Source organism: Ranitomeya variabilis, chromosome 4 (genome assembly GCF_051348905.1).
Source record: "Ranitomeya variabilis isolate aRanVar5 chromosome 4, aRanVar5.hap1, whole genome shotgun sequence".
NCBI classification, from domain to species: Eukaryota; Metazoa; Chordata; class Amphibia; order Anura; family Dendrobatidae; genus Ranitomeya; species Ranitomeya variabilis.
Window position 1 is genome coordinate 538,218,437 of NC_135235.1, and position 25,286 is coordinate 538,243,722.

At 42.7% G+C, this 25,286-nt stretch overlaps 2 protein-coding genes across 3 annotated transcripts in view; one reads left to right on the top strand and one right to left on the bottom strand.

The window, feature by feature from the left end:
• The first annotated feature begins 263 nt into the window (after positions 1 to 263).
• Positions 264 to 16,589, top strand: FKBP10 (FKBP prolyl isomerase 10). Its single transcript, XM_077252475.1, has 10 exons — positions 264 to 575; positions 6,917 to 7,062; positions 7,514 to 7,703; positions 9,163 to 9,308; positions 11,416 to 11,605; positions 11,712 to 11,857; positions 12,026 to 12,215; positions 12,857 to 12,999; positions 15,067 to 15,230; positions 15,910 to 16,589. Exons 1-10 carry the CDS (start codon positions 382 to 384, stop codon positions 16,093 to 16,095), a joined length of 1,695 nt encoding a protein of 564 aa, XP_077108590.1. The 5' UTR covers positions 264 to 381; the 3' UTR covers positions 16,096 to 16,589.
• A 760-nt stretch (positions 16,590 to 17,349) lies between these two features.
• The window catches only part of NT5C3B (5'-nucleotidase, cytosolic IIIB), a 28,993-nt gene continuing 21,056 nt past the window's right edge, over positions 17,350 to 25,286 (bottom strand). Inside the window, exons 8-10 of one of the 2 annotated variants that reach the window (XM_077252477.1) lie at positions 19,666 to 19,866; positions 18,570 to 18,714; positions 17,350 to 17,812 (exon numbers count right to left, since the gene is read on the bottom strand). In XM_077252477.1, coding sequence (XP_077108592.1) covers positions 18,604 to 18,714; positions 19,666 to 19,866 — 312 coding nt within the window. In that variant the 3' untranslated portion in view covers positions 17,350 to 17,812; positions 18,570 to 18,603. Of the gene's footprint in view, positions 18,715 to 19,665; positions 19,867 to 25,286 lie in introns of both variants that reach the window. The other variant, XM_077252476.1, reaches the window with a different exon arrangement.

Below are 25,286 nucleotides of genomic sequence, written 5' to 3' on the forward strand. Positions count from 1 at the left end.
AGAAGCTGCACTAGGACCCAGAAGTTTTGCACTCCTTCAATCCCAGGTTTGGGCAGATTCCAACTTTTTCCTATACCTATTCTGCCTGTTCTTTTAGTTTCTTAAGTGTGGCTGATCTTTTTCCATAAAGTAACAATTTATCTTGTCTTTTTGCATTGTAAGATTTTAGGACAGTGCAGGGAAGAAAAATCTGCTTCCTTTCCTCTTTGGGGGAAGTTCAGTCTCCTCCTCCCTGGCTCAGATATCTCCAGCCTGAAGCCCCGCTTTCCACGTTAACAGAAATTCCTTTATAACCAGAGACTTGGCAGTCAATGAAGGAACAGTAGAGAGGAAGCAGAGGCAGCGGTGACAGTCTGCGAATCCAGTGGATCTCCTACAAATATGATTTTCAATAGCCTTATAGTGTGGCTTCAGTTCCTAATCTTGTGCGTCTCTTCTGAATCTGGACCCTTAGAAGATGTCGTCATTGATCGCTACGACATCCCCAAGATATGTCCAAGGGAAGTTCAGATGGGCGACTTTGTAAGATACCATTACAACGGGACTCTTAAAGATGGACAGAAGTTTGATGCCAGGTACTCAACCCTCTTATCGATTCTATTAGTCAGTGGTACGGGATCCCTGGGTTAGTCGCCCCTTTGTGATGGCTTCAGAACTTTCTTGAGATATTTTCTCATGAGATCACAAGGCCTAATATTATTGAGATGAGCAAAATTCAAATTTTTACTGCTAAACTTACCCCTATTGTTTTATTTAAGACAGGATGGATCTTACCAAATGTACCGTATGTAATTACTCCATATAGTAACAGACTAGGGTCTATCTACAGAGATTGATGTGATATCTGTTCAATTCATTGTTGGGTGGGTGGAAGTTTGACCACTATAATGACCCCTACCAATTGCTAGAACATGATAGTAGCTGTGCCAAAGAGAGTGCAATCCCACTTCAGCTCCTGATGGTTATGCTCGCCTTTTTTTTCGTAGGTAGACTAAATTGGGCTTATCAAGCTGAGCTCAACCAATACAGGCCAAAGTGGCCCTCCACACTTCTAGCTAGTAGCTACACTGCCATGTTACGGTAGAAATCTAGAGGGGTCATAGCAGTGGGACCCCCAGCAAATAGATACATGAATGGAATATGTCATCAAGAAGATATCACCATCTGTAGTGAGGCAACCATAGACGTGAAGATCTCCAGAGTTCAGTGATGGACATTTTCCCTGTTGTAACCCCTGATCCATAGGACAATGATATCCGTAGGATAATGAAAAATTTTAGTTAATGAGGTTTGCAATATAAAAATCTTGTATTTATGGGATGGACATTAGGATATTAGTTCTCTTAGTTGGGGGAGGAAAATTTCCGATGTCTACCTTTAAATTATCAACCTCCTTAATTGAAACTTTTGATAGTTAGTTCTTAAGCTATATTAACACAGATTTTTTTTTTCTGGAGTTTTTGCTCCATAAATTCAGTGTGAACATACCCAAATAGAGAAACTTAGATTCACCATAGAAGTCTGGTGGAAGAATCCAGTGGAGTGATAGATTTGAAGCACTGGTGTTTAGTAAGTGCTATATTGTCTTTGTCCCACATGTTGTAGGCCACCTCTACTACTGCACAGTGTACTGGTAAGAGGTGCTTGGGCCTAGCAGGAGTTGCAGCTGTGTAAGTGGATGTAAGGGAGGCGTGCATGTGTGATGGGTGGGATTCAGGCTTCTATTTGTAGACGTGGCCGAGCCAAACATTGCCTGCAGCTCTGGCCGCCTGTAGATGTCCCGTTACAGGAGGGATCTGTATGATGCCCCTTGTAACCTCTATGTATAATACTAATGAGCATTCCTACCAAAAATAAGCAAATTGCTAATAAAGTCTTAGGGCGTCTTCAGTTGTTAAAAACTCTTAGCTTTTTTTTTTCTGGAAAAGTGGGTAAACCATACAGTCCCAAGCACTTATATGGCAAGTTGGATGGAGCTCTAATACAGCATCTACATGTGCGTGCTCCTTGCATCTTTCATCGAATATGTATAATGGAGGTATCCTGCACACAGGGGATATTCATCACTAGTAGCAGAATAAGATCTCCCTCAATGCAGCTAAATTAACTATACAGAACTCTAGAAAAGCTGACTGACTTCCGAAAGAGAGTGGTCTGCATTCCTAATGGGAGGGGGGAGAACCTGTGCACACTTCTCCTCTCTGCAGACCTTACAATGCGCCAAGACCGTTAGTTCGGGGGTGTCGCAGTGTAACCATCACCAGAAGGGAGCCCAAATTGAATTTTTCCCCCGTCTGTGTGGGATCTAGTAGTGGCCATCTTAGTTGAGGCCATCTCTCTTGGAAAGAGATTTAGAAACTAGAAGGAGAGCTAGAGTTGATGCAGAGAATATTTGGCTGCATTTGTATATATTAGTAAAAGGGAATCATAGAGCGGGCCAATTGGTTCTGAACGAGGTTCTGATTCATGGGAGAAAATGTCCTCTAGAACAGTTTTCCTTTTCCCTAACTTGTGATTGTCCCTCTTACAAAATTACAATGGGAGGACTTATAGCAATATAACAAAACTGATACTGGTATACGCAGTGCAGGGCCTAAGGGGGCGGAGCATGACAATTTGTATTCTCCATGTCTGTGTCACGCCCCGCCCCCACGGGCTCGGCATTGAGTATAACACAGTAGACTAGATTTTCCTGGAGTGTTTATGTTTGATAATTAGTGGTTATGGGTGATCAGTCACTGTTTAACATTAGATTTCATTTCAACCCTGCATATAATAAAAATCCAGAAATGGTGGACTAGTATGTGGCAGGAGGCCTCAGAGATACATAGTGGAGGAAATAAGTATTTGATCCCTTGCTGATTTTGCAAGTTTGCCCACTGACAAAGACATGAACAGTCTATAATTTTAAGGGTGGGTTAATTTTAACATTGACAGATAGAATAACAAAAATAAAATCCAGAAAATCACATTGTATAAATTATATACATTTCTTTGCATTTTGAAGTGAGAAATAAGTGTTTGATCCCTCTGGGACTTAAAGGGAACCTGTCACCCCGTTTTTTCGATATGAGATAAAAATATATGGTTCAATAGGGCCTGAGCTCTGCTTTACATCAGTACCTTTCATATCCCCTGATTCCACACCTTTGCTGCCAAAATACCTTAGTAATGTTTTCGTATGTCAATCACCCTGGTCCAGTCCGATGGGCGGGGCATGTCAGAAGTAACTAGATCTGTGAATAGCACAGATCGCGGTCAGTTTCTGCAGTTGCGCATTGAATTAGCGTCTCGCGCGTGCGCAGTATGCTTTGACCAACTGTGTGCAAAGCATTAAATTATTATTGCGCATGTGCCGGCTTTTGACCCTATGCTAGGTGCCTCAGAAGCATAGAAAGACTTCTGGGGCACAGAACGTCAATGAAAATGCCGGCGCATGCGCAATAATGAGTTGAATGCTTTGTCCACTGTTGGGCAAAACATACAGCACACGCGCGAGACGCCACTTGAATGCGCCGGCACAGAAAACTACGCCAACGCAGGAAAGAAAATTTGTAGAGCAAAGCTGGAGGTGGGGAGAATCGGCGATTAGGCCCCGCCCATCGGACCGGTCTGGGGTGATTGACATACGAAAATGGAGAGATTACTAAGAGATTTTCTCAGCAAAGGTGGTGAATTGGGGGATATGAAAGGTACTGATCTAAAGCTGAGCTCAGGCCCTATTGAACCATATTTTTATCTCATATCGAAAAAACGGTGTGACAGGTTCCCTTTAATACTTGGTGGCAAAACCCTTGTTGGCAAGCACAGCAGTCAGACGTTTTTCGTAGTTGATGATGAGGTTTATGCACATTTCTGGAGGAATTTTGGTCCACTCGTCTTTGCAGATCATCTCTAAATCATTAAGATTTTGAGGCTGTCGCTTGGCAACTCGGAGCTTCAACTCCCTCCATAAGTTTTCTATGGGATTAAGGTCTGGAGACTGGCTAGGCCACTCCATGACCTTAATGTGCTTCTTTTTGAGCCACTCCTTCGTTGCCTTGGCTGTGTGTTTTCGGTCATTGTCTTGCTTCAAGACCCAGCCACAACCCATTTTTAATGTCCTGGCGGAGGGAAGGAGGTTGTCACTCAGGATTTTACAGTACATAGCTCCATCCATTCTCCCATTGATGCGGTGAAGTAGTCCTATGCCCTTAGCAGAGAAACACACCCAAAACATAATGTTTCCACCTCCATGCTTGACAGTGGGGATGGTGTTCTTTGGGTCATAGGCAGCATTTCTCTTCCAAACACGGCGAGTTGAGTTAATGCCAAAGAGATCAATTTTTGTCTCATTTGACCACAGCAACTTTTCCCAATCACTCACAGAATCATACAGGTGTTCATTGGCAAACTTCAGAGGGGCCTGCACATGTGCCTTCTTGATCAGGGAGACCTTGAGGGCACTGCAGGATTTTAAACCTTTACGGTGTAATGTGCTACCAATGGTTTTCTTGGTGATTGTTGTCCCAGCTGCCTTGAGATCATTAACAAGTTCCCCCCATGTAGTTTTAGGCTGATCTCTCACCTTCCTCATGATCAAGGATACCCCATGAGGTGAGATTTTGCATGGTGCCCAAGATTGATGTCGACTGACAGTCATTTTGTATTTCTTCCATTTTCTTACTATTGCACCAACAGTTGTCTCCTTCTCACCCAGCGTCTTACTTATGGTTTTGTAGCCCATTCCAGCTTTGTGCAGATCTACGATCTTGCCCCTGACATCCTTGTAAAGCTCTTTGCTCTTGCCCAGGTTGTAGAGGTTAGAGTCTGACTGATTAATTGAGTCTGTGGACAGGAGTCTTTTATAAAGATGACTATGTAAGACAGCTGTCTTTAATGCAGGTAACATGTTGATTAGGATCGTCTAACTGGTCTGTAGGAGCCAGAACTCTTAATAGTTGTTAGGGGATCAAATACTTATTTCTCACTGCAAAATGCAAATAAATTTATATAATTTATACAATGTGATTTTTCTGGATTTTATTTTTGATATTCTATCTCTCAATAGTAAAATTAACCTACCCTTAAAATTATAGACTGTTCATGTTTTTGTCAGAGGGCAAACTTACAAAATCAGCAAGGGATCAAATACTTATTTCCCCCACTGTACATCCCAACATCAGAATACTCATTTGTTGATCATTTTAAACTATGCCCTCATCCCACCGGGAACTCCCACAGATCAAAGGGAACGTGTCCTGAGATTCATAATGGCCGAATCAAATTCTGGCTCCATAATTGTTTTACTCTGAAACTCTGCGGTCAGAGAATATGGGGAGAGACCTGATTAGTCCAAGAGACCGGTCCCCAATGGCTTCTTCTAGCCTCACTCCCCTAGACTGACAGATCTCTCCCTATACACATACAACCAAGCTTTGATTCATGCGACCTCTGGTTTTGGAAGCACAAATTTCTCTATAGGTTCCCTTAAAAAAATGTTTCTGATGGGTTCCCCAAAATCACTACTTTCTTTAACTCCTCACTTGCTCTTCCATATTTGCTTTGTAGTATTGTTACATTGGGACCGAGTTACATGGTGGAGAATGTCTTAGAAGGAATACCAGAGTGAGGAGTGGTGAACGTGTAAGAACCTGAGCCTGTCCTACGTAGTCGCATCATCTCGGCATGTCCAGAACTGTACGGCCTCCATGTAATGAGCTCATTTGCATTACATAAGTTCAGCCAGAAAGGCTCACAGTCCGATAACCTCTTCCCTGACCTCCTGCTTCATGTAGTCTCAGGCCACAAAAATGTAGAAATGTTAAATGAGTGGTGCTGGAGGTGGAGATGTGGTATGAGTTAGTGAATGATGGGCAAATGCAGATCTCTACAAGGGGAGGGCTGTAGTCTATATGAGATGGAATCGTAACATTTCCTTAGTGCCCACATTTCCTTATCCCCAAAGTACCGTAATGTTACATAGTCCATCATATTTTTCAATAATTATACTTTCTGGTGGTTTGAAGTCAGCTTAATTAAGGGGAACAATTTCCTGTTGAAAATGGCATCTGATCTGCAGACAGGATCTTGCTTGTTATAGATATACATTGATATACACTTTTTGTGGGAAGAATTTCAGTAGAACTTGCTTTTTATTCATTGTTCAGTGCTTAAAACTTACCACTAGTGGACCAGAGGAAGAACAGCCATTGATCCAGAGACAGGGTCATGGACACCTGTGGCTTGTTGAAGCATTGAAGAGGGAAGGCTAGCCCATCTTGCACTCTTCCAAGAGAAGAGCAACCATAGGACAAATTGTTATTATTCCCAGAAGCCCCACAGACCATGAATGGAGTGGTGTCACGAATGTGTCACTCCGTTGACATGGGGCACCCCAGATTCTCATTTCCAGGATTGGTGGGGGTTCCTAGCGGTGGGATCCTCAGTGATCAGCAAGGCATAACCATATAATTATATGACCTCTCCGGAGTATAGGTGAGAACTTTTATTTATGGTTCAAAACATGTCAGAACACACATGGTATGGGCAACTTTTTCTTTTTGTATTTTTCTTTCTCTGGGGTGTCTCTGTGACCACAGTGCACATGCTGACCCATTTCCACTGTCTAAAGCACCTACATGAGTTTTGGACCTAGACCATAAAGCAATGAAAGAAGGCAGCCTGAATTGATTTTTATCTTACACCCTGTGGATGGTTTATGTGCACATAAACCCCTTCCATGAAAAAAAAGATAGCACCGGGATGCACTATAGGCCCTGGCATTCATCTGGCATCATCCTCTGAAGTATACTCTCATTAAACAAATCTGTTTTTTTTTTTTTTACTTTTCACCAGATATTTATGACATCACATTATTATAGTGAACCTACCCTTAAAACTTGAGATCTCCATTGTTTCTCTATATTTCTTGCAGTCATGACAGAGGGATTGCTGTAGCGGGATTTGTGGGAATAGGGCGCCTCATCACTGGTTTGGACAGAGGGATTCTGGGTATGTGTGTGAACGAGAGACGGAAACTGATTGTCCCCCCGCACCTGGGATATGGCAGCATAGGAGTCCGTAAGTATCCTCAATGTTTTCCACCATGTTGTTGAGTCATTATGTTGCCCCCACCTAGATGGTATATGACACAGAAGTCCACCCGATCTAGAAGTCCACCCAATCTATGGCCCAATTAATTAAGACTGGCATTTTGTACAATGGCCTTGATTAATATTGTGCTGGAGTGGAATGCACCAAGTTTATGAATTTGGTGCATCTTGCAACTGCGCACCACCAGAAACGTATGTTGGCCAGGGACTGGAGTACATTCACATCACTTGTGTGTCAAAAACTATGATGAACTTGTCACATTGCTTGGCCACACCTGATCATGCCTGAGCTCCGCTAACCTTTCAAAAGGTAGGCAGAACAGGCGTAAAAAGCACAAGTTTCACAAAAATGTTGTAACATAAGAAAAATTGCTTGATTCGGGGCTATAAGGTTCTTCTAACACTTCATTCATTCTCAGCCGGGATGATCCCTGCCGATGCTACTCTCTACTTCGACATCATCTTGGTGGATCTGTGGAACAGGAAAGACGAGGTGCAGATCACAACCCTAGAGAAGCCAAGCCAATGTAACAGAACCATCCAAGACACAGACTTTGTCAGATACCATTATAACGGAACGCTCATGGATGGGACATATTTTGACTCAAGGTAATAATCCACTTCAGAGCATTTATCTACAGTCAGCATTAGTCCACTGGCCTATGGTCAGGACAAAAAGGGATTGAGCAAAGAAAATCTCTTTAGGGTATGTGCACACGTAGAATGATCCTCTGTGGATTTTTCCGCAGCTGATTTGATAAATCCGCAGGGCAAAAACTGTGCTTTTTTACTGCGGATTTATTGTGGATTTACAGCGGTTTTTGTGCGAATTGCACTGCGGTTTTACACTTGCGGTTTTCTATTATGGAGCAGGTGTAAAACCGCTGTGGATTCCGCACAAAGAATTGACATGCTGCGGAATGTAAACCGCTGCGTTTCCGCGCGTTTTTCTCCACAGCATGGGCACAGCGTTTTCGGTTTTCCATAGGTTTACATTGTACTGTAAACTCATGGGAAACTGCTGCGGACCCACTGCGGATCCGCAGCGTGTGCACATAGCCTTATTGTCTTGGACTTTAACACTCTTGAATTCATTCTAATGTGCGTGGAGTTTTGAAAATCCATCTGAAAGCTGTTCACCCATATGCGGCCGTGCGCGCTGCTGTCCCCCGCGTCCAGCGTGCAGCTGAGTGTCTTCATCTGCCTCCTGCGCATGACCCGGGTGATTTTATCACCGGCGCCTGCGCGGTGATGCTTGACGCTCGGTCTGTATGCTAGGACCTGTGGGGACGCACTGCGCACGCGCCGATAGCGCCGCTTCCTATTGGGTGATCACGACCATGTGATACACCTTGTGACCGGTTGCTATAGCAATATAAGGTCCTTCTCTTCACACTGACACTACACCCCCTGAGGAAGTGTCTTGTGTAGACACGAAACGCGCGTCGGGGCTACCCGCCATCATTTGGGGCTCACTACCATCTTATTAGTCTTGTGCACTGGCCTTGGTAAGTTTTGCTTTTAAATGGCTATATAGTTCGCCCTTTTTTCTGTGGATTTCCACATTGTTATACCGTATTTGGGCCTGATCTACCCTGCCTTATTTGGCTTCAATTTGTTATATAGCCCACTTTTTTTCTATGGATCTCCACATTATTATACCGTATTAGGGCCTGATTTACCTTGCCTTATTTAGCTCCACTTACCTAGCATTTGGATAAACATCCGAAGAAAAATTTTAGATGGATGTATTACCTCATGATTCCTATGTGCACTTTACTACTATATGTATTCCTGTGTGTTTGTCCTGATTGACAATTTTATAGTGTGTGTTTTTTTGATTATCTTGAAATAAATTTTGCACTTTTTTACTCATTAATTGGTTACTCCAGTTTTTCTCCTTCTTATAAAGCTATGATATGATAAGCTTATGATTGTAAGCGTGGGTTGATACTACTTAGTATCCCCACCTCTGGCATTTAATATGCAACGGGGTTTTTTTCTTTTGTGTCTACTGAAAGCTGTTCATGTTGTAAAACAACTGAAGATATCTAAACTTTCCCTACAGCTACAGTCGCTCTGGAACATACGACACCTATGTGGGGTCAGGATGGCTAATTAAAGGCATGGACCAAGGTTTAGTGGGCATGTGCGCTGGAGAGAGGAGGAAAATCATTGTACCACCATTTTTAGCCTATGGAGAAAAAGGATATGGTAAATAGTCTCACTAATTTCCTTACTGTACTGTTCTGATTAGTTTCTTAAAGGTGTTATGTCATCATCATAATTGGTAAAATCACAATTTGTAAAAATAAGCAACTTTGCAACTTATTAAAAAATCCTCTCTGTTCTCAAGAATGGATGGATTTCTAATTTTATGGTTTACTGATCGTTGTTTAGGTTACTGGCTACCACAGCAGTTTATTGAAGTTGGTCGGTTGTCTTGGCAAGGAGCGCACACTTGCAAGTTCTTTGCTAAACAGCTTGTAGGTACTGGTCTGAAGTTGGCTGGATTGCTGGGTCAAGTCAGCGTCAGTCCGCTAGAGCCAGCTTAGCTCCTCTGATGCTGCATAGGCAAAGCTACCTCTATCAGCATTGGAGAGCACACTTTATCCAAGCGGAACTGCCAGTCATCTGGAGCGCACCACCCACCAGGCAGGAAGCCAATAGACAGGGGAGTATTATGCTCCTGCAGAAGTGATGAGCCATAATATATTTATTTTGTGGTTGGAGCTCTGTCTTTACACTTGCACAGCTATATATGTAAAAAAATAACCTGCAGCCCCCAATAGAGGAAGCTAAGTTTTTAAAGGGAGTTGGCTAGCCCCAAAATGCAAATTCAGCTTCTTTGGTAGAGGGGAGCTATAAAAATCAGATCCGTAATATACACATTAGTGTTGTTATTACAGATAAATTTACTTTCATTTCATATGCAAATGGACGAGCTTCAGTGCACTCTTAGCCTGACCAAGAACTTGGTGCACATTTGTGGCTTCTGATGCATATCCAGCTCTGTTCCTGATCTAGATCGACAGCGCTCGCTTGCAACAGTGAGCACTGCTTAAAGAAGCACTCCTCCCGTCAATATTTTTATCCTCTGAACATATTCCAATCGTCATATTATTTAGCACTTTGTACTTACAATTGCTCATTTTGCTTTTCTACTCCGCTAATCCTTCTCTTTTCCATTAGGTCTATGACATTGCGTGAATTAAAATTGACTAGCTAAAGCCTTCTAAGCTCCAATGTAGAAACAGGCAATCAATTTTCCCTGTGTGAGTTATAAGTCACTGCAAAAGTCCCTGGCAGGGGGAGGAAGGAGCAACTGGGTCAGGAGCTGAAGAGGCTGAGTGATTCATGGAGGGAAAAGAGACTTCCTGTTTCTACATAGAGCAGAGAAAAGAGAAGAATTTACTAAGTAGAGAGGCAAAGTGAGCAATTGTAAGTACACAGTGCTATATAATATGATGATTACACTATACTAAGAGGATAGAAACTTTGATGGGAGGCGTGATTCTTTAAATTCAAATCCCCGTTCCTGCGTGATATTGGAGGAGCACAGCGCTGCTCTTAGTGAGTGCAGGCACGTTCTGATCTCTAGCTTCTCTCTGAAGCTCGCTGCTACACTTCAACTTTCTGTGGTGAGCAGCAGCCACAGACTGGCAGGAGCCAGGGGTCAGAGCGCGATGACACTGTGATCTTGTGCGGGTCTCAGTGTCAGTGTTCACATGCGGGTACATAGGCTTGAAATGAGGGAGCACTTGCTCTTAGCAAGCAAGGGCTACCAATCAAGATTAAGCACAGGGCTGGATATAAAGATCTGAGGGCATAACGGTGCACTGAGCAGTTGGCCACTCCAAGGGCACACAGAAGCTCCTACATCTGCATAAAAAGTATAAACAGCTGCAACACTAAAAAGTGCTTATTATTATTTATTATTATAGCGCCATTTATTCCATGGCGCGTTACATGTGTTATTATAGGGGCTAAGGTCCCTACATAGATTTTTAAGTAGCTAAATTTGCATTTGGAAGTGACAGAGCTCCCTTTAGTAGTGGCTGTTGGCAATGTTCTCTTTTACATGTATGGCTAGGCAGTAGCTCAGTATTAAAGAAAAGAACGACTATACAGATATATTATGAAATTAATCCAAACCCCAAAATTGTACCTAGAAACTGTTCACGTTACATTACTATCAGTCCATATAATATCATATATAGTACAATATAAGCTAAAACAAAATGGATAATCCCAATACAATATCAGGGCGTGTTTTTTAAAGGATGTTCTCCATGTAATTCTTGTTTGTTCTTCGCTCTAGGATCAATCATCCCTCCACACGCTTCTCTGGTGTTCCATGTTCTGATGATAGACTTTCACAACCCCAAAGATGGGATTACAGTACAGAACCAAGTTGTACCCCAAGACTGCAAGCGGAAGGCTGTTACGGGAGACTATGTCCGTTACCACTACAATGGCACCCTCATGGATGGAGTGTTGTTTGATTCCAGGTAGGTCTTACCTGTAATGAACTGTTCATCAGCAGGATCCTTCAAAATTCTTGGGCTCTCCATCTGCACTGGTGTGCAATATATAGTGTATAACCTTTGTCTGCAGTTACTCCAGGAATAATACATACAACACATACATTGGAATGGGTTACATTATCCAAGGCATGGATGCTGGTCTTCAAGGCGTTTGTATAGGAGAATGGAGAAGAATCATCATCCCTCCACATCTTGGCTATGGAGAAAAGGGAGCAGGTAGGTGACAAAGTATCTAAGACCTAATCATCATTTCTACTGAATATCAAACACCTACCACAATAGATCTTTAGCTTTACAGGCATCACATTACCTTGTGCACTGTTTTTCAGAAGATCAATTAATCCATATTGTTCTAATTGTATGCGCTCGATTTCCCACAATTAGGAAACAGTATTCCTGGATCTGCTGTGTTGATCTTCGATGTTCACGTGATTGACTTCCATAATCCCAAAGACTCAATTGATGTGGAGGTGATCCACAAGCCAGAAGTCTGTAATGTTACTTCTAAAACGGGCGATTTCATCAAGTATCACTACAACTGCTCCTTATTGGATGGGACCACACTCTTCTCATCGTGAGTATGCAAGTCAACTCTTTGCTTGAAGATGCGATCAAACACACGCAGATGACATTCATTTCACTGTAAGGAATTTGCTGGCCATGGTCATGGCACAAGTAGACATCTTTAATTATCCACAGAGTAAGAATAGGACGGTGTGGAGGAGCATGAGTTTTCAACCAAATGACATGTAGGAGATCACATACTCCTCTACTATGTTGGATTAATTCTTATCACTTCTTAAAGAATACCTACCAATGTAGCCATGACCAGAAGTTCATATTAGTGGGGGTTACCCTTGATGAGACGTTCAACTTTCCTTGGAAGCTGCCAACAAGCTGATGTATATAGCACAAAACCAAGGCTAAGGAGCACAGTACTCTGCCTTCAATTTTTTTTTTTTTTGCCTGTTTGGGTTTTTGGCATCTGGACACCATCGAATATAATTTTTTGATGTGTGTGACCTGTTTATATAATGAAGGGTGCTCTTTCTATCTAGAAACCATGGAATCCCAGACCCAAGGGTTGTTTTTCAATTTCCAGACACTGCAAACTTCAGTATTCTTGTATGAAGCAAATATTTAGGTCCCATCACAGCTCAATTTTTTTGTGATCTGAGGTTAAAGGCAAATTTGTACCTTATCCATATCTTTCAGATACTCATATGAAAATCCACAGCAGATCACCTTGGGCACAAACAAAGTTATAGATGGTCTTGATATGGGTCTGATAGGAATGTGTGTAGGAGAGAAGAGGACGGTCATTGTGCCTCCCCACCTGGGACATGGAGAAAGTGGAGGTGAGTCTTGTATGAATTAAAAAGAATAAAATTTGCTCTTGGCATGAGTTATCCTTCCATACAAGGATCCAGGCTTAGTAGTGTTTTTTGGTTAAGTCATCTACAGTAATGATCTCCACAGCAGTAGCTCAATGACTATCTGGCCAAACATGTGCAAGGTACCTCTGTGAAAAACATGGATGGGGCAGCAGGTGTTTTTTGGAATGCGTGAGCCAGTAATATCAGATCTGGTAATTTTGTGAATCACACAGGCTGTCATATACAGTATATATCATTATATCATAGGCTATCTTGCTGGTTCTATGTCAAGTTAGACTGTTCAAGTTGGATACCTTGACTGTCACTTTTTGAAAGGAGACCTCATCCATGTTCAGGCACAGTCCCGGTGTAACAGGCCAGATTAACCCCCCCGCCCAGAATATACTCGGGGTTAAAGTGGCCTAGGCCAGATTATACCCCGGGTATATTCTGGCCTAGCCCAAACTATACCCCGGAGTATAAATTGGAGTAGTCCAGTTTATACCCCTCTGGGCCAGATTATACCCCGGGTATATTCTGGCCTAGCCCAAACTATACCCCGGGGTACAAATTGGACTAGTCCAGATTATACCCCTCCAGGTCAGAATATACCCCAGCTGCTGTAGATCATATTTTTCAGCCTTTTGAGAACCATTGAGTGATATAATCAATAATGGAGCCCCAGGCAGCCCACAGGGCTCCAGGCAGCGCACAGGGGCCCCAGGCAGCGCACGGAGCCCCAAACAGCGCACGGTGACCCAGGCAGTGCACAGGACCCCAGGCAGCGCACAGGGGCCTCAGGCAGCACTGGGGCCCCTGTACGCTGCTTGGGGCCCTGTGCTCTGCCTGTGGCCCCTGTACTCTTCCTGGGGACCCATGTGCTGCCTGTGGCCCCTGTGCACTGCCTGGGGCCCCTGTTTGCTGCCTGGAGCCCTGTGGGCTGTCTGAGGCGCCTGTGGGCTGCCTGGGGTCCTGTACGCAGCTTGGGGCCCTGTGCGCTGCCTGTGGCCCCTGTGCTCTTCCTGGGGCCCCATGTGCTGCCTGGGGCCCTGTTTGCTGCCTGGGACCCCGTGCGCTGCCTGGAGCCCTGTGGGGTATAATCTGGCCCAAAGGGGTATAAACTGGACTAGTCCAATTTATACCCCGGGGTATAGTTTGGGCTAGGCCAGAATATACCCGGGGTATAATCTGGCCTAGGCCCCTTTAACCCCGGGTGTATTCTGGGCGGGGGGTTAATCTGGCCTGTTACACCAGCACTGCCACCCTTAGTCCTTGCTGACCATCTACATTTTGGAAAAAAAAATGAGTCATTTCTGTATTTGGAACCTGCACATTGTTGGCTATCCTTTCCCACTGGCAGCTAGAGAGACAGATTATTGTCTGAGGACATCGCTGAAGGAAGGGCAGCCGTGCTTGTAAGAGAAGTACAGTACTGCAGAAGACAACATGAGCTCATTCCATTTCCTGGCTCTTTACTCAAGATCTTAAAAGTAAATGTTTCCAGCTCCTGAGTATATAGACTTTCTACTGCTTTAGTCTTTTACCAGGGACAGTGGAACAAGTCCTATTAAATAGTGTGTTGTTTAGTTATGGTTATGCACGTAGTGAGAAATGGGCACAAAGTGGGTTTCCATCTTTAGAAAAAAAAATGCCCTGCTGGCCGAAAGGATGGCTCTTACTGAAGTGCAACGCTGTTTTCGGATCCACAACCATCTATGCGCTCAGGACATATAACCTATTAGGCTAGGATTTGTCTTGGATTGTAAGTCACCAAACCTATGGACAACTTTCTTTCCCACCTTGTGATGCAATGACTTTCCTGATCCGTACTTAGTCAACTTTGGCCATATTGGGCAACTCCATCTGGTGGAGAAACAGATCCAAAATGTCCAATCCTTCTTTCCAACAGGAGACTAATGCATATGACTGATTTAATGTATTTACACAATGTAGCGTAGCCTTATATGTAACATGATGTAGGTGACTCTTCCTAATATATGGATCACATAGGACTGACTCTAGAATTAATTCTCGGATATTCTCCTGTAGCTCGTGGAGTTCCTGCAAGTGCCGTGATGAAGTTTGAGATAGAACTGATCCATAGAGAAGAAGGAGTGCCGGAAGGGTATCTGTTTATATGGCTTGCAGATACTCCCGACAATCTATTTGAAGCAATGGATTTGGATAAAAATGGAGAGGTTCCATTGGAAGAAGTAAGTAACGGTTGTCTTTATGCTACAGCTGTAGGGCAGAAATCCAGCAAAGCTGTACATATGTTCTACCATTAGTTGCCATGTAGTGATACTACATTGCAATTTTATGTCACAGAATGCTGAGTTTCTGTGTACCCGCTAGCCCCAGATGTCCTTTTACAGACACGTCACTTCATTCCTCTGGTCTGCAAACAGGTGGTTTCGCCGATATCAACACGTTTATATGACTTTCTAAAGTGTATAGGGCCGCGGACTTATGGTCGGGAAAGATGTTGATTGCGCATGTCCGATTTCAGACTGCCGACTGCATTGTTCTCCTGGAGAAACTTCTAGGTGAAATGTCGGCTGGCGGTTGTTTCACAGAACGCAGATGTATTCGGCTAAACGAGCGCTCCTGTGCAATTGAGAATCAGCTTAGATGGCGGTCGGCCAAACGATCAGCCGAAGCATTGTTTGACAGACAGCTATCTATTGTGTATGGACGGCTTTAAAGTAGTGAAAAATACTCAAGCGGATAAGGTCCCTGCCAGATGATAAGGATACCTGGTGGTGAAGTGTGGTGGGGCACCTGGATGACTTTAAGTCCCCAAATTATAAATGTTAATTTATTTATATACTGCCAACATATTCCGCAGCACTTTTTCAATTCAATGCTAATCTAAAAACCTTATTTTTCCAGTTTTCCACCTTCCTAAAAGCTCAGGTAGAGGAAGGGAAAGGCCGATTTCTTCCTGGAGTAGACCGTGAAAAGTCCATCGCTGACATGTTTATAAATCAAGACAGAAACAAGGATGAAAAAATCACTGCTGACGAACTGAAACTGAAGACGGAAGAAGAAGAAGAGAGGGTTCATGAAGAACTATAGGAGTCAGCCTGCTGACAACTCAGGAGAAATGCCAGTCCCACCTCCGATCCCACCATCCCTGCCTAGGTCTTTTGTGCACTGCTGGTGCGGACTGTGACTTCTGGATCCCTAGTACAGACCGGGGCGGCTGTGACCTGTTGTAGATGATGGGCTTATAGACTCTCCAAGGAGGTTATTTGGCAGCTCTGAACAATCCAATCCACAACTGTGGAGGTTATAATCCTGATCAAGGACAGATCTGATGGACACCAAGAGGGGAACAGGACTCCATATAATTAATTGCTAATGCAACAGACTTGATAGTTTGCTTATTTTGCCCAGGGAGTAAAGGACCTTTTAATTGTCCAAGGAAATCCTGAATGTCATTGATGCTGTATTTCATCCCCTCTCCCACCCCAACACGGCAACGTTACATGTTGTTCTCAACAGGACACAATGTTATTTTTGCAAAGAGATTTTCCTCTATTAAAAGCAGTGGATGATTTTTACAGTGACTTATTCAACTTTATTTTAGTATGGTGGTATGCATAAGGGAGCTCACTCCAGACTCACCCTCACATGCACCTCAGCTGAGCGTTCATGGGTTCTGCCTGCAAAGTGCAATAAGCAGCTGCCAGCGCACCACTGGCAGCTACTTATATGCTTGTAGAACAAAAAGGTATTGAGATACAGGAGGTCCCCGTACACATTAGATGGTTTGCCAACTTTAAATGAATGTGCATGGCAGATCTTAATACGAAATCTGTCAGTGGGATCAACCATCCAAAAACATCTATATGGGCATGTAGGTCATAGGAAGATGAATAAAATGATACCTTGATAGCTGCAATCCAATATTGTGTTCCAAAGAAGTGTACATTTTTATAAATATGTAAATAAGCTCTTAAGATCCATGGGCCGGACATAGATCTCCACAAGAATCTGCCTCCAGTTTGTTTTAAAATGGAAGGGGATGTTACCAGTGTGAGACATGTAATGACTGACAGTCTGTTCTACATGTCTCACACTGGTAACACCCCCTTCCATTTATAATAAAGGATTCCGATTAAGATCTATAGATCTTAACAGCACATTTACAAATTAAAAATGTGGATTTCTCAGGAATAAAACATTGAATAGCAGATATCAAGATATCATTTTATTCTGCTTCCTATGACTTACATGTCCATATAGACAGTTTAGGAGGGTTGACCTTACTGACAGATTCCCTTTAAAAACAGATGACAAGGTTGTAAAAAAACAAAACAAAATGAGTCAAATATTTTCTTCAATTTTACTAAAACAGATGAATTTGGTAAAACAATCAAATTGGGTGTTAGAACAGGTATGTTAGAACGTAGCTGGACCCACAGACAAACTTTACATGGCAATTCCTATGCATAGTTGATGGATGTGAAATCCAATCACTTGGTAAAATCAGCCTATAGGAAATAGGGAATGGTCTTATTCCTCAATTTATAGACTGTTAGACTAGGAGGCCTAGACCTAAGGAAAAAGGCGAAAGGAGTAGACGTCTTGGATAAGGCTAGTGTTACACAACGGCCTTTGGTTATCCACAAATTGTGATAAAATTGGAGCATAACCGTCGCCTCAATGTTCTCCTCCTCCCATTTCAGAGCTTTCAGGTGGGGGTCCCAGTGGTCAGCAAGTTCCCACCTAGCCTGAGAATTTTCTATTCTCAAGAAAGCTATAAACGTGACACCGAAATTATGAGCACCTGTATACACAGAAAAAAAACAAAACAGAAAAACAATAGGGCAACAGTGTCTCTAGATTATCCTACTAGAATTTTAAAAAAACCCTACAAAATTAAAGAGATTTTTGCAGAATTTAAGCTGTTACAAGGTGCCCACTAAAACATTAGTGATCTTGATAAATGTCTAACCGTCCCATTACCTCCACAGCCGACCTGCAGTATTCTATTTATTTCTGCAATCTTTGGTGGGTAATGGGTTGCCATAATGGAGGAGGGGACCACTTAAGAGGCTAGGAGCCCGTTTACATATAGATGAGGTAAGGCTGCCTGTAGTGTTATCACTAAATAGTCGCCCAATTCTAGATCTAAAAGGAACGCTCCAGCCATAACTGATACATTGGGGCTCATCTCATTTCCTACTACGCCAATACTTTTTTTTTTTAAAGTCACAACTAGAAATTGCCACATCTAGTTTTATTTTAGAGCAGATTTACAAACCAAAATTCTCCTGAATTCCCTTTCACACCTGCCCTCCCATTATAACCCAGTGGTGTAGGCCCGTGCCCTCCATAATGGCTTCCGCATCTGATGCAGAGTGCAAGACATGCTAACTGAGCAACCACAAGGGGGCGCAATGATGCAGCCTCCTCACAGAGCAGCAGTCCTAATATAATGGCTGACGGAGACATTCCCTGGTTAGTGACATTTTAGAAGAGCTGTGGGAACATGACTGAACAAATCAATAAGATCCTTGGGTTGAGCTGGAGGGAATCCGTACCGGCTTGATATTTAATAGGCGTTATTGAAGCTTATCAGTTCTTGGCGGTTACGAAGTTGAGAATCCCGTTCACCACATCTAGGGTCTCGTCTGCGATTAAGACGATGTCGTAGGACTTTAAAAACTGATCCGTTAGCTCCTCGACCTGTAATGAATAAAAGATGGGGTCTTGCTTTGCTCTTAGAGTATAAGCATACGACATCATTCAGACACCAAGCTAAACCGCTTCAGCAAATCACTGGCAGGTTTCCTGAGGTGGCTCTGCTGTCATTCTGGTGGCAAACACACTATACTCAAAGGGGTTGTCCACTACTCAGACAACAACTTCTCAACCCCTACATTTCCCCTAGTAAAGCAACACACTCATCTCCGGTGTCATTCCACCAACATCGTCTCTAGCTCTCCCGGGGCTCACGTAACGTCATGTCACACAATCCCTGAGGCCATGAAGTGCTTCGCTCTCCCCGACTTTGGACAAATCACATACATCTGGAGAACATCAACTGCTGCGCTCCCATTTCCTCCGTATGCAAGTGACTTGTCCAGAGGCGGGGCAATTGAAGCGCTGATTGGCCACAGGGATTGCGTAACATGACGTTATGTAAGCCCTGGGAGAGCCAGTGTCGGTCCCAGAGGTGAATATACAGTATGTGTTATTATTTTACACGGGGGAAACATGAAAATTGAGAAAAGGGTATCCAAATAGTGGACAAGCCACCTCAAGGAGGAGCACATCACATCCTTTAACAGCTTCACGTTTTCTAAATACTAAAGCGGTTAAAAGAAGTGACATAAAACAGAACATGTGCACAGCAATGCCGTTTTGACATTGCTGTGTACTATGTTCATTTCATGTGGCGCTTTTAGCGCCTTCATCTGAAAAGGACTGCATTTGCACAGACCCTTAGAGGCATTTTGGCCTCTTTGGATGCATCACCAATATTGGATCTGTCTGAGCAGCAGACACCTGGCATTGATTGATTACTAAAGCTAATTTTGCCATTCATTACAACTCAAAAAATGGTGGGCTTTCACTTAAATGTCTGTATGATGCCCATCAAAATGATTTGCCAGTGGGGCTCAGTTCTGTCCTCACCTTGTCATTGAGGAAGCCGATGGTGAGAATGTTCTCCACAGTGGTGACCCCTTCAGACATTGTGAGGTCGCCTAAAGTATCTCCGAGGAGCAGGATGTTACTGCGATGGCTGATCTGCTGGAAATACTCAGTGTCTTTCAGGACAGAGTTATTCTTGTTATACGTGTGAATCAAGTCACCCTTAAATCCAGTCAGGACACCCTAGAAGGAAAGGATTCAATGTACAGAATTACATGGTCACCTGTCCTGATATTCACTCTTTTTTACATGGATTTTACAGCATTTACTTCAGAAAAACCCAGGTAAAAAAAGTAGAATACTGCATATACTATTTGGTTAAGCGCCCTATTAATTCAATGGGAAAACACTAATATGGTGCACGTGGTACTGTTTTTATAATCATGCAAAATGAAGCAATGCGTCAATTCTCAAGGTGTTTCATTTAAAAAGTCTTCAAATCTGACTTCTAATTCAGTTGCAGCAGAAAATTATATTAAACAGTTTGACATTTTTTTTTCTTTTTTTGAAGGCAGAAAAATCTACGTTTGGGCACATTTAGGCTATGTGCACACGTTGCGGAATGGGGTGCAGAATTTTCTGTGCGGTTTTTATGCGGAATTGATGCGGATTTTCTGCGGTTTTTACCACTGCGGATTTCTATAATGGAAGGGTGCAGAAACGCTGCAGTTTCGCACAAAAGAAGTGACATGCACTTCTTTTAAATCCGCAGCGTTTCCGCGGAGATTTTCTGCACAGCTTTTTTCACATTGATCTACAATGTACTGTAAATCACAGTGCGGATCTGCAGCGTTTCTGCGTGCGGATCCGCACTAAATCCGCATTGTGTGCACATTGCCTTCAACTAGAAGTGTTAGGCTGTCAGCAGGTTTTAGCTACCATACTTCATCTGAGAAGCATGATATAGGCACATAGACCCTGAATCTAAGGATGTATCACTTAGTTCACTGGGTGCAGGGGTTCTGACACAATCCATTTTCAGATTTAGCACTGCAGCAGAGCTGAGAAAGCTGCCCATACCAGGCTCTCTGTGTAAATTGTCTATACAACCCTAATGGCAATTAACCCCTTCACCCCCAAGGGTGGTTTGCACGTTAATGACCGGGCCAATTTTTACAATTCTGACCACTGTCCCTTTATGAGGTTATAACTCTGGAACGCTTCAACGGATCTTGGCGATTCTGACATTGTTTTCTCGTGACATATTGTACTTCATGTTAGTGGTAAAATTTCTTCGATATAACTTGCGTTTATTTGTGAAAAAAACGAATATTTGGCGAAAATTTTGAAAATTTCGCAATTTTCCAACTTTGAATTTTTATGCCCTTAAATCACAGACATATGTCACACAAAATACTTAATAAATAACATTTCCCACATGTCTACTTTACATCAGCACAATTTTGGAACCAAAATTTTTTTTTGTGACGGAGTTATAAGGGTTAAAAGTTGACCAGCAATTTCTCATTTTTACAACACCATTTTTTTTTAGGGACCACATCTCATTTGAAGTCATTTTGACGGGTCTATATGATAGAAAATACCCAAGTGTGACACCATTCTAAAAACTGCACCCCTCAAGGTACTCAAAACCACTTTCAAGAAGTTTATTAACCCTTCAGGTGTTTCACAGGAATTTTTGGAATGTTTAAATAAAAATGAACATTTAACTTTTTTTCACACAAAATTTATTTCAGCTCCAATTTGTTTTATTTTACCAAGGGTAACAGGAGAAAATAGACCCCAAAAGTTGTTGTACAATTTGTCCTGAGTACGCTGATACCCCATATGTGGGGGTAAACCACAGTTTGGGCGCATGGCAGAGCTTGGAAGCAAAGGAGCGCTATTTGACTTTTCAATGCAAAATTGACTGGAATTGAGATGGGACGCCATGTTGCATTTGGAGAGCCCCTGATGTGCCTAAACATTGAAACCCCTAACAAGTGACACCATTTTGGAAAGTAGACCCCCTAAGGAACTTATCTAGATGTGTGGTGAGCACTTTGACCCAACAAGTGCTTTACAGAAGTTTATAATGCAGAGCCGTAAAAATAAAAAATCATATTTTTTCACAAAAATGATCTTTTTACCCCCAATTTTTTAATTTTCCCAAGGGTGAGAGAAGAAATTGGACCCCAAAAATTGTTGTGCAATTTGTCCTGAGTACGCTGATACCCCATATGTGGGTGTAAACCATTGTTTGGGCGCAGGGCAGAGCTCGGAAGGGAAGGAGCGCCATTTGACTTTTCAATGCAAAATTGACTGGAATTGAGATGGGACGCCATGTTGCATTTAGAGAGCCCTTGATGTGCCTAAACATTGAAACCCCTAACAAGTGACACCATTTTGGAAAGTAGACCCCCTAAGGAACTTATCTAGATGTGTGGTGAGCACTTTGACCCACCAAGTGCTTCACAGAAGTTTATAATGCAGAGCCGTAAAAATAAAAAATCATATTTTTTCACAAAAATGATCTTTTCACCCCCAATTTTTTATTTTCCCAAGGGTAAGAGAAGAAATTGGACCCCAAAAATTGTTGTGCAATTTGTCCTGAGTACACTGATACCCCATATGTGGGTGTAAACCATTGTTTGGGCGCAGGGCAGAGCTCAGAAGGGAAGGAGCGCCATTTGACTTTTCAATGCAAAATTGACTGGAATTGAGATGGGACGCCATGTTGCGTTTGGAGAGCCCCTAATGTGCCTAAACATTGAAACCCCCCACGAGTGACACCATTTTGGAAAGTAGACCCCTTAAGGAACTTATCTAGATGTGTGTTGAGCACTTTGACCCAACAAGTGCTTCACAGAAGTTTATAATGCAGAGCCGTAAAAATAAAAAATCATATTTTTTCACAAAAATGATCTTTTAACCCCCATTTTTTTATTTCCCCAAGGGTAAGAGAAGAAATTAGACCACAAAAGTTGTTGTGCAATTTGTCCTGAGTACGACGATACCCCATATGTGGGTGTAAACCATTGTTTGGGCGCATAGCAGAGCTCAGAAGGGAAGAAGCGCTATTTTACTTTTCAATGCAAAATTGACTGGAATTAAGATGGGATGCCATGTTGCGTTTGGAGAGCCCCTGATGTGCCTAAACATTAAACCCCCCCACAAGTGACACCATTTTGGAAAGTAGACCCCCTAAGGAACTTATCTAGATGTGTTTTGAGAGCTTTGAACCCCCAAGTGTTTCACTACAGTTTATAACGCAGAGCCGTGAAAATAAAAATTATTTATTTTTTCACAAAAATGATTTTTTAGCCCCCAGTTTTGTATTTTTACAAGGGTATCAGGATAAATTGGACCTCAAAAGTTGTTGTCCAATTTGTCTGGAGTACGCTGATACCCCATTTGTGGGGGGGGACCACTGTTTGGGCGCATGACAGAGCTCGGAAGGGAAGGAGCGCCATTTGGAATGCAGACTTAAATGGATTGGTCTGCAGGCGTCACGTTGCATTTGCAGAGACCCTGATGTACCCAAACAGTACAAACCCCCCACAAGTGACCCCATATTGGAAACTAGACCCCCCAAGGAACTTATCTAGATGTGTTGTGAGAACTTTGAACCACCAAGTGTTTCACTACAGTTTATAACGCAGAGCCGTGAAAATAATTTTTTTTTTTTTTTTCACAAAAATGAAATTTAGCCCCCAGTTTTGTATTTTCACAAGGGTATCAGGATAAATTGGACCCTAAAAGTTGTTGTCCAATTTGTCCTGAGTACGCTGATACCCCCTATGTGGGGGGGAACCACTGTTTGGGCGCATGACAGAGCTCGGAAGGGAAGGAGCGCCATTTGGAATGCAGACTTAAATGGATTGGTCTGCAGGCGTCACGTTGCATTTGCAGAGCCCCTGATGTGCCTAAACATTAAACCCCCCCACAAGTGACACTATTTTGGAAAGTAGACCCCCTAAGGAACTTATCTAGATGTGTTTTGAGAGCTTTGAACCCCCAAGTGTTTCACTACAGTTTATAACGCAGAGCCGTGAAAATAAAAATTATTTTTTTTTTCACAAAAATGATTTTTTAGCCCCCAGTTTTGTATTTTTACAAGGGTATCAGGATAAATTGGACCTCAAAAGTTGTTGTCCAATTTGTCTGGAGTACGCTGATACCCCATTTGTGGGGGGGGGACCACTGTTTGGGCGCATGACAGAGCTCGGAAGGGAAGGAGTGCCATTTGGAATGCAGACTTAAATGGATTGGTCTGCAGGCGTCACGTTGCATTTGCAGAGCCCCTGATGTACCCAAATAGTACAAACCCCCCACAAGTGACCCCATATTGGAAACTAGACCTCCCAAGGAACTTATCTAGATGTGTTGTGAGAACTTTGAACCCCCAAGTGTTTCACTACAGTTTACAACGCAGAGCCGTGAAAATAAAACATATTTTTTTTCCCACAAAAATGATTTTTAGCCCCCCAAATTTTTATTTTCCCAAGGATAACAAGAGAACTTGGACCCCAGAAGTTGTTGTTCAATTTGTCCCTAGTACGCTGATACCCCATATGTTGGGGTAAACCCCTTTTTGGACGCACGGGAGAGCTCGGAAGGGAAGGAGCACTGTTTTACTTTTTCAACGCAGAATTGGCTGGAATTGAGATTGGACGCCATGTCGCGTTTGGAGAGCCCCTGATGTGCCTGGACAGTGGAAACTCCCCAATTCTACCTGAAACCCTACCCCTAACCTCACCCCTAACCGTTTACTGAACATTTTCTGACAGTCATAAGTGCCACGTATATAAGTGCCACGTATATAAGTGCCACGTATTTAAGTGCCACGTATTTAAGTGCCACGTATTTCAGTGCCACGTATTTCAGTGCCACGATATTTCAGTGCCACGATATTTCAGTGCCACGTATTTCAGGCACTGAAAAATACGTGGCACGTAAATACTTCAGTGCCACAATATTTCAGTGCCACGATATTTCAGTGCCACGTATTTCAGGCACTGAAAAATACGTGGCACGTAAATACGTGGCACGTAAATACGTGGCACGTAAATAAGTGGCACTTAAATACGTGGCACTTAAATACGTGGCACTTAAATACGTGGCCACTGAAATACGTGGCCACTGAAATATCGTGGCACTTATATACGTATATAAACGTATATTTCAGTGCCACGTATTTCAGTGCCACGTATTTCAGTGCCACGTATTTCAGGGTAGGGTTAGGGGTAGGGTTAGGGTTTTTTGTTTTTTTCTTGTTTTCTTGTGTTTTTCTATAAAAACGCATGCGTTTTACTGCGTTTACATGCATTTTTTCACACGTGGTTTTTTTAAAAAACGCATGCAGATAAAAACGCAAGTGTGAAACCAGACTAAAAGACGCTTTTTATAGCAAAAAAGTTTTTGCGTCTCCACATTTTGAGACCTATAATTTTTCCACATTTTGGTCCACAGAGTCATGTGAGGTTTTTTTTTTTTTGTGGGACGAGTTGACGTTTTTATTGGTAACATTTTCGGACACGTGACCATTTTTTATCACTTTTTATTCCGATTTTTGTGAGGCAGAATAACCAAAAACCAGCTATTCATGAATTCTTTTGGGAGAGGTGTTTATACCGTTCTGCGTTTGGTAAAATTGATAAAGC

Coding starts and splice junctions, on each gene's coding strand:
- FKBP10 (XM_077252475.1), top strand. CDS start 382: ATGATTTTCAATAGCCTTATAGTGTGGCTTCAGTTCCTAATCTTGTGC. Junction 576..6,916: donor GGACAGAAGTTTGATGCCAG/GTACTCAACCCT, acceptor TATTTCTTGCAG/TCATGACAGAGGGATTGCTG. Junction 11,606..11,711: donor GGAGTGTTGTTTGATTCCAG/GTAGGTCTTACC, acceptor CTTTGTCTGCAG/TTACTCCAGGAATAATACAT.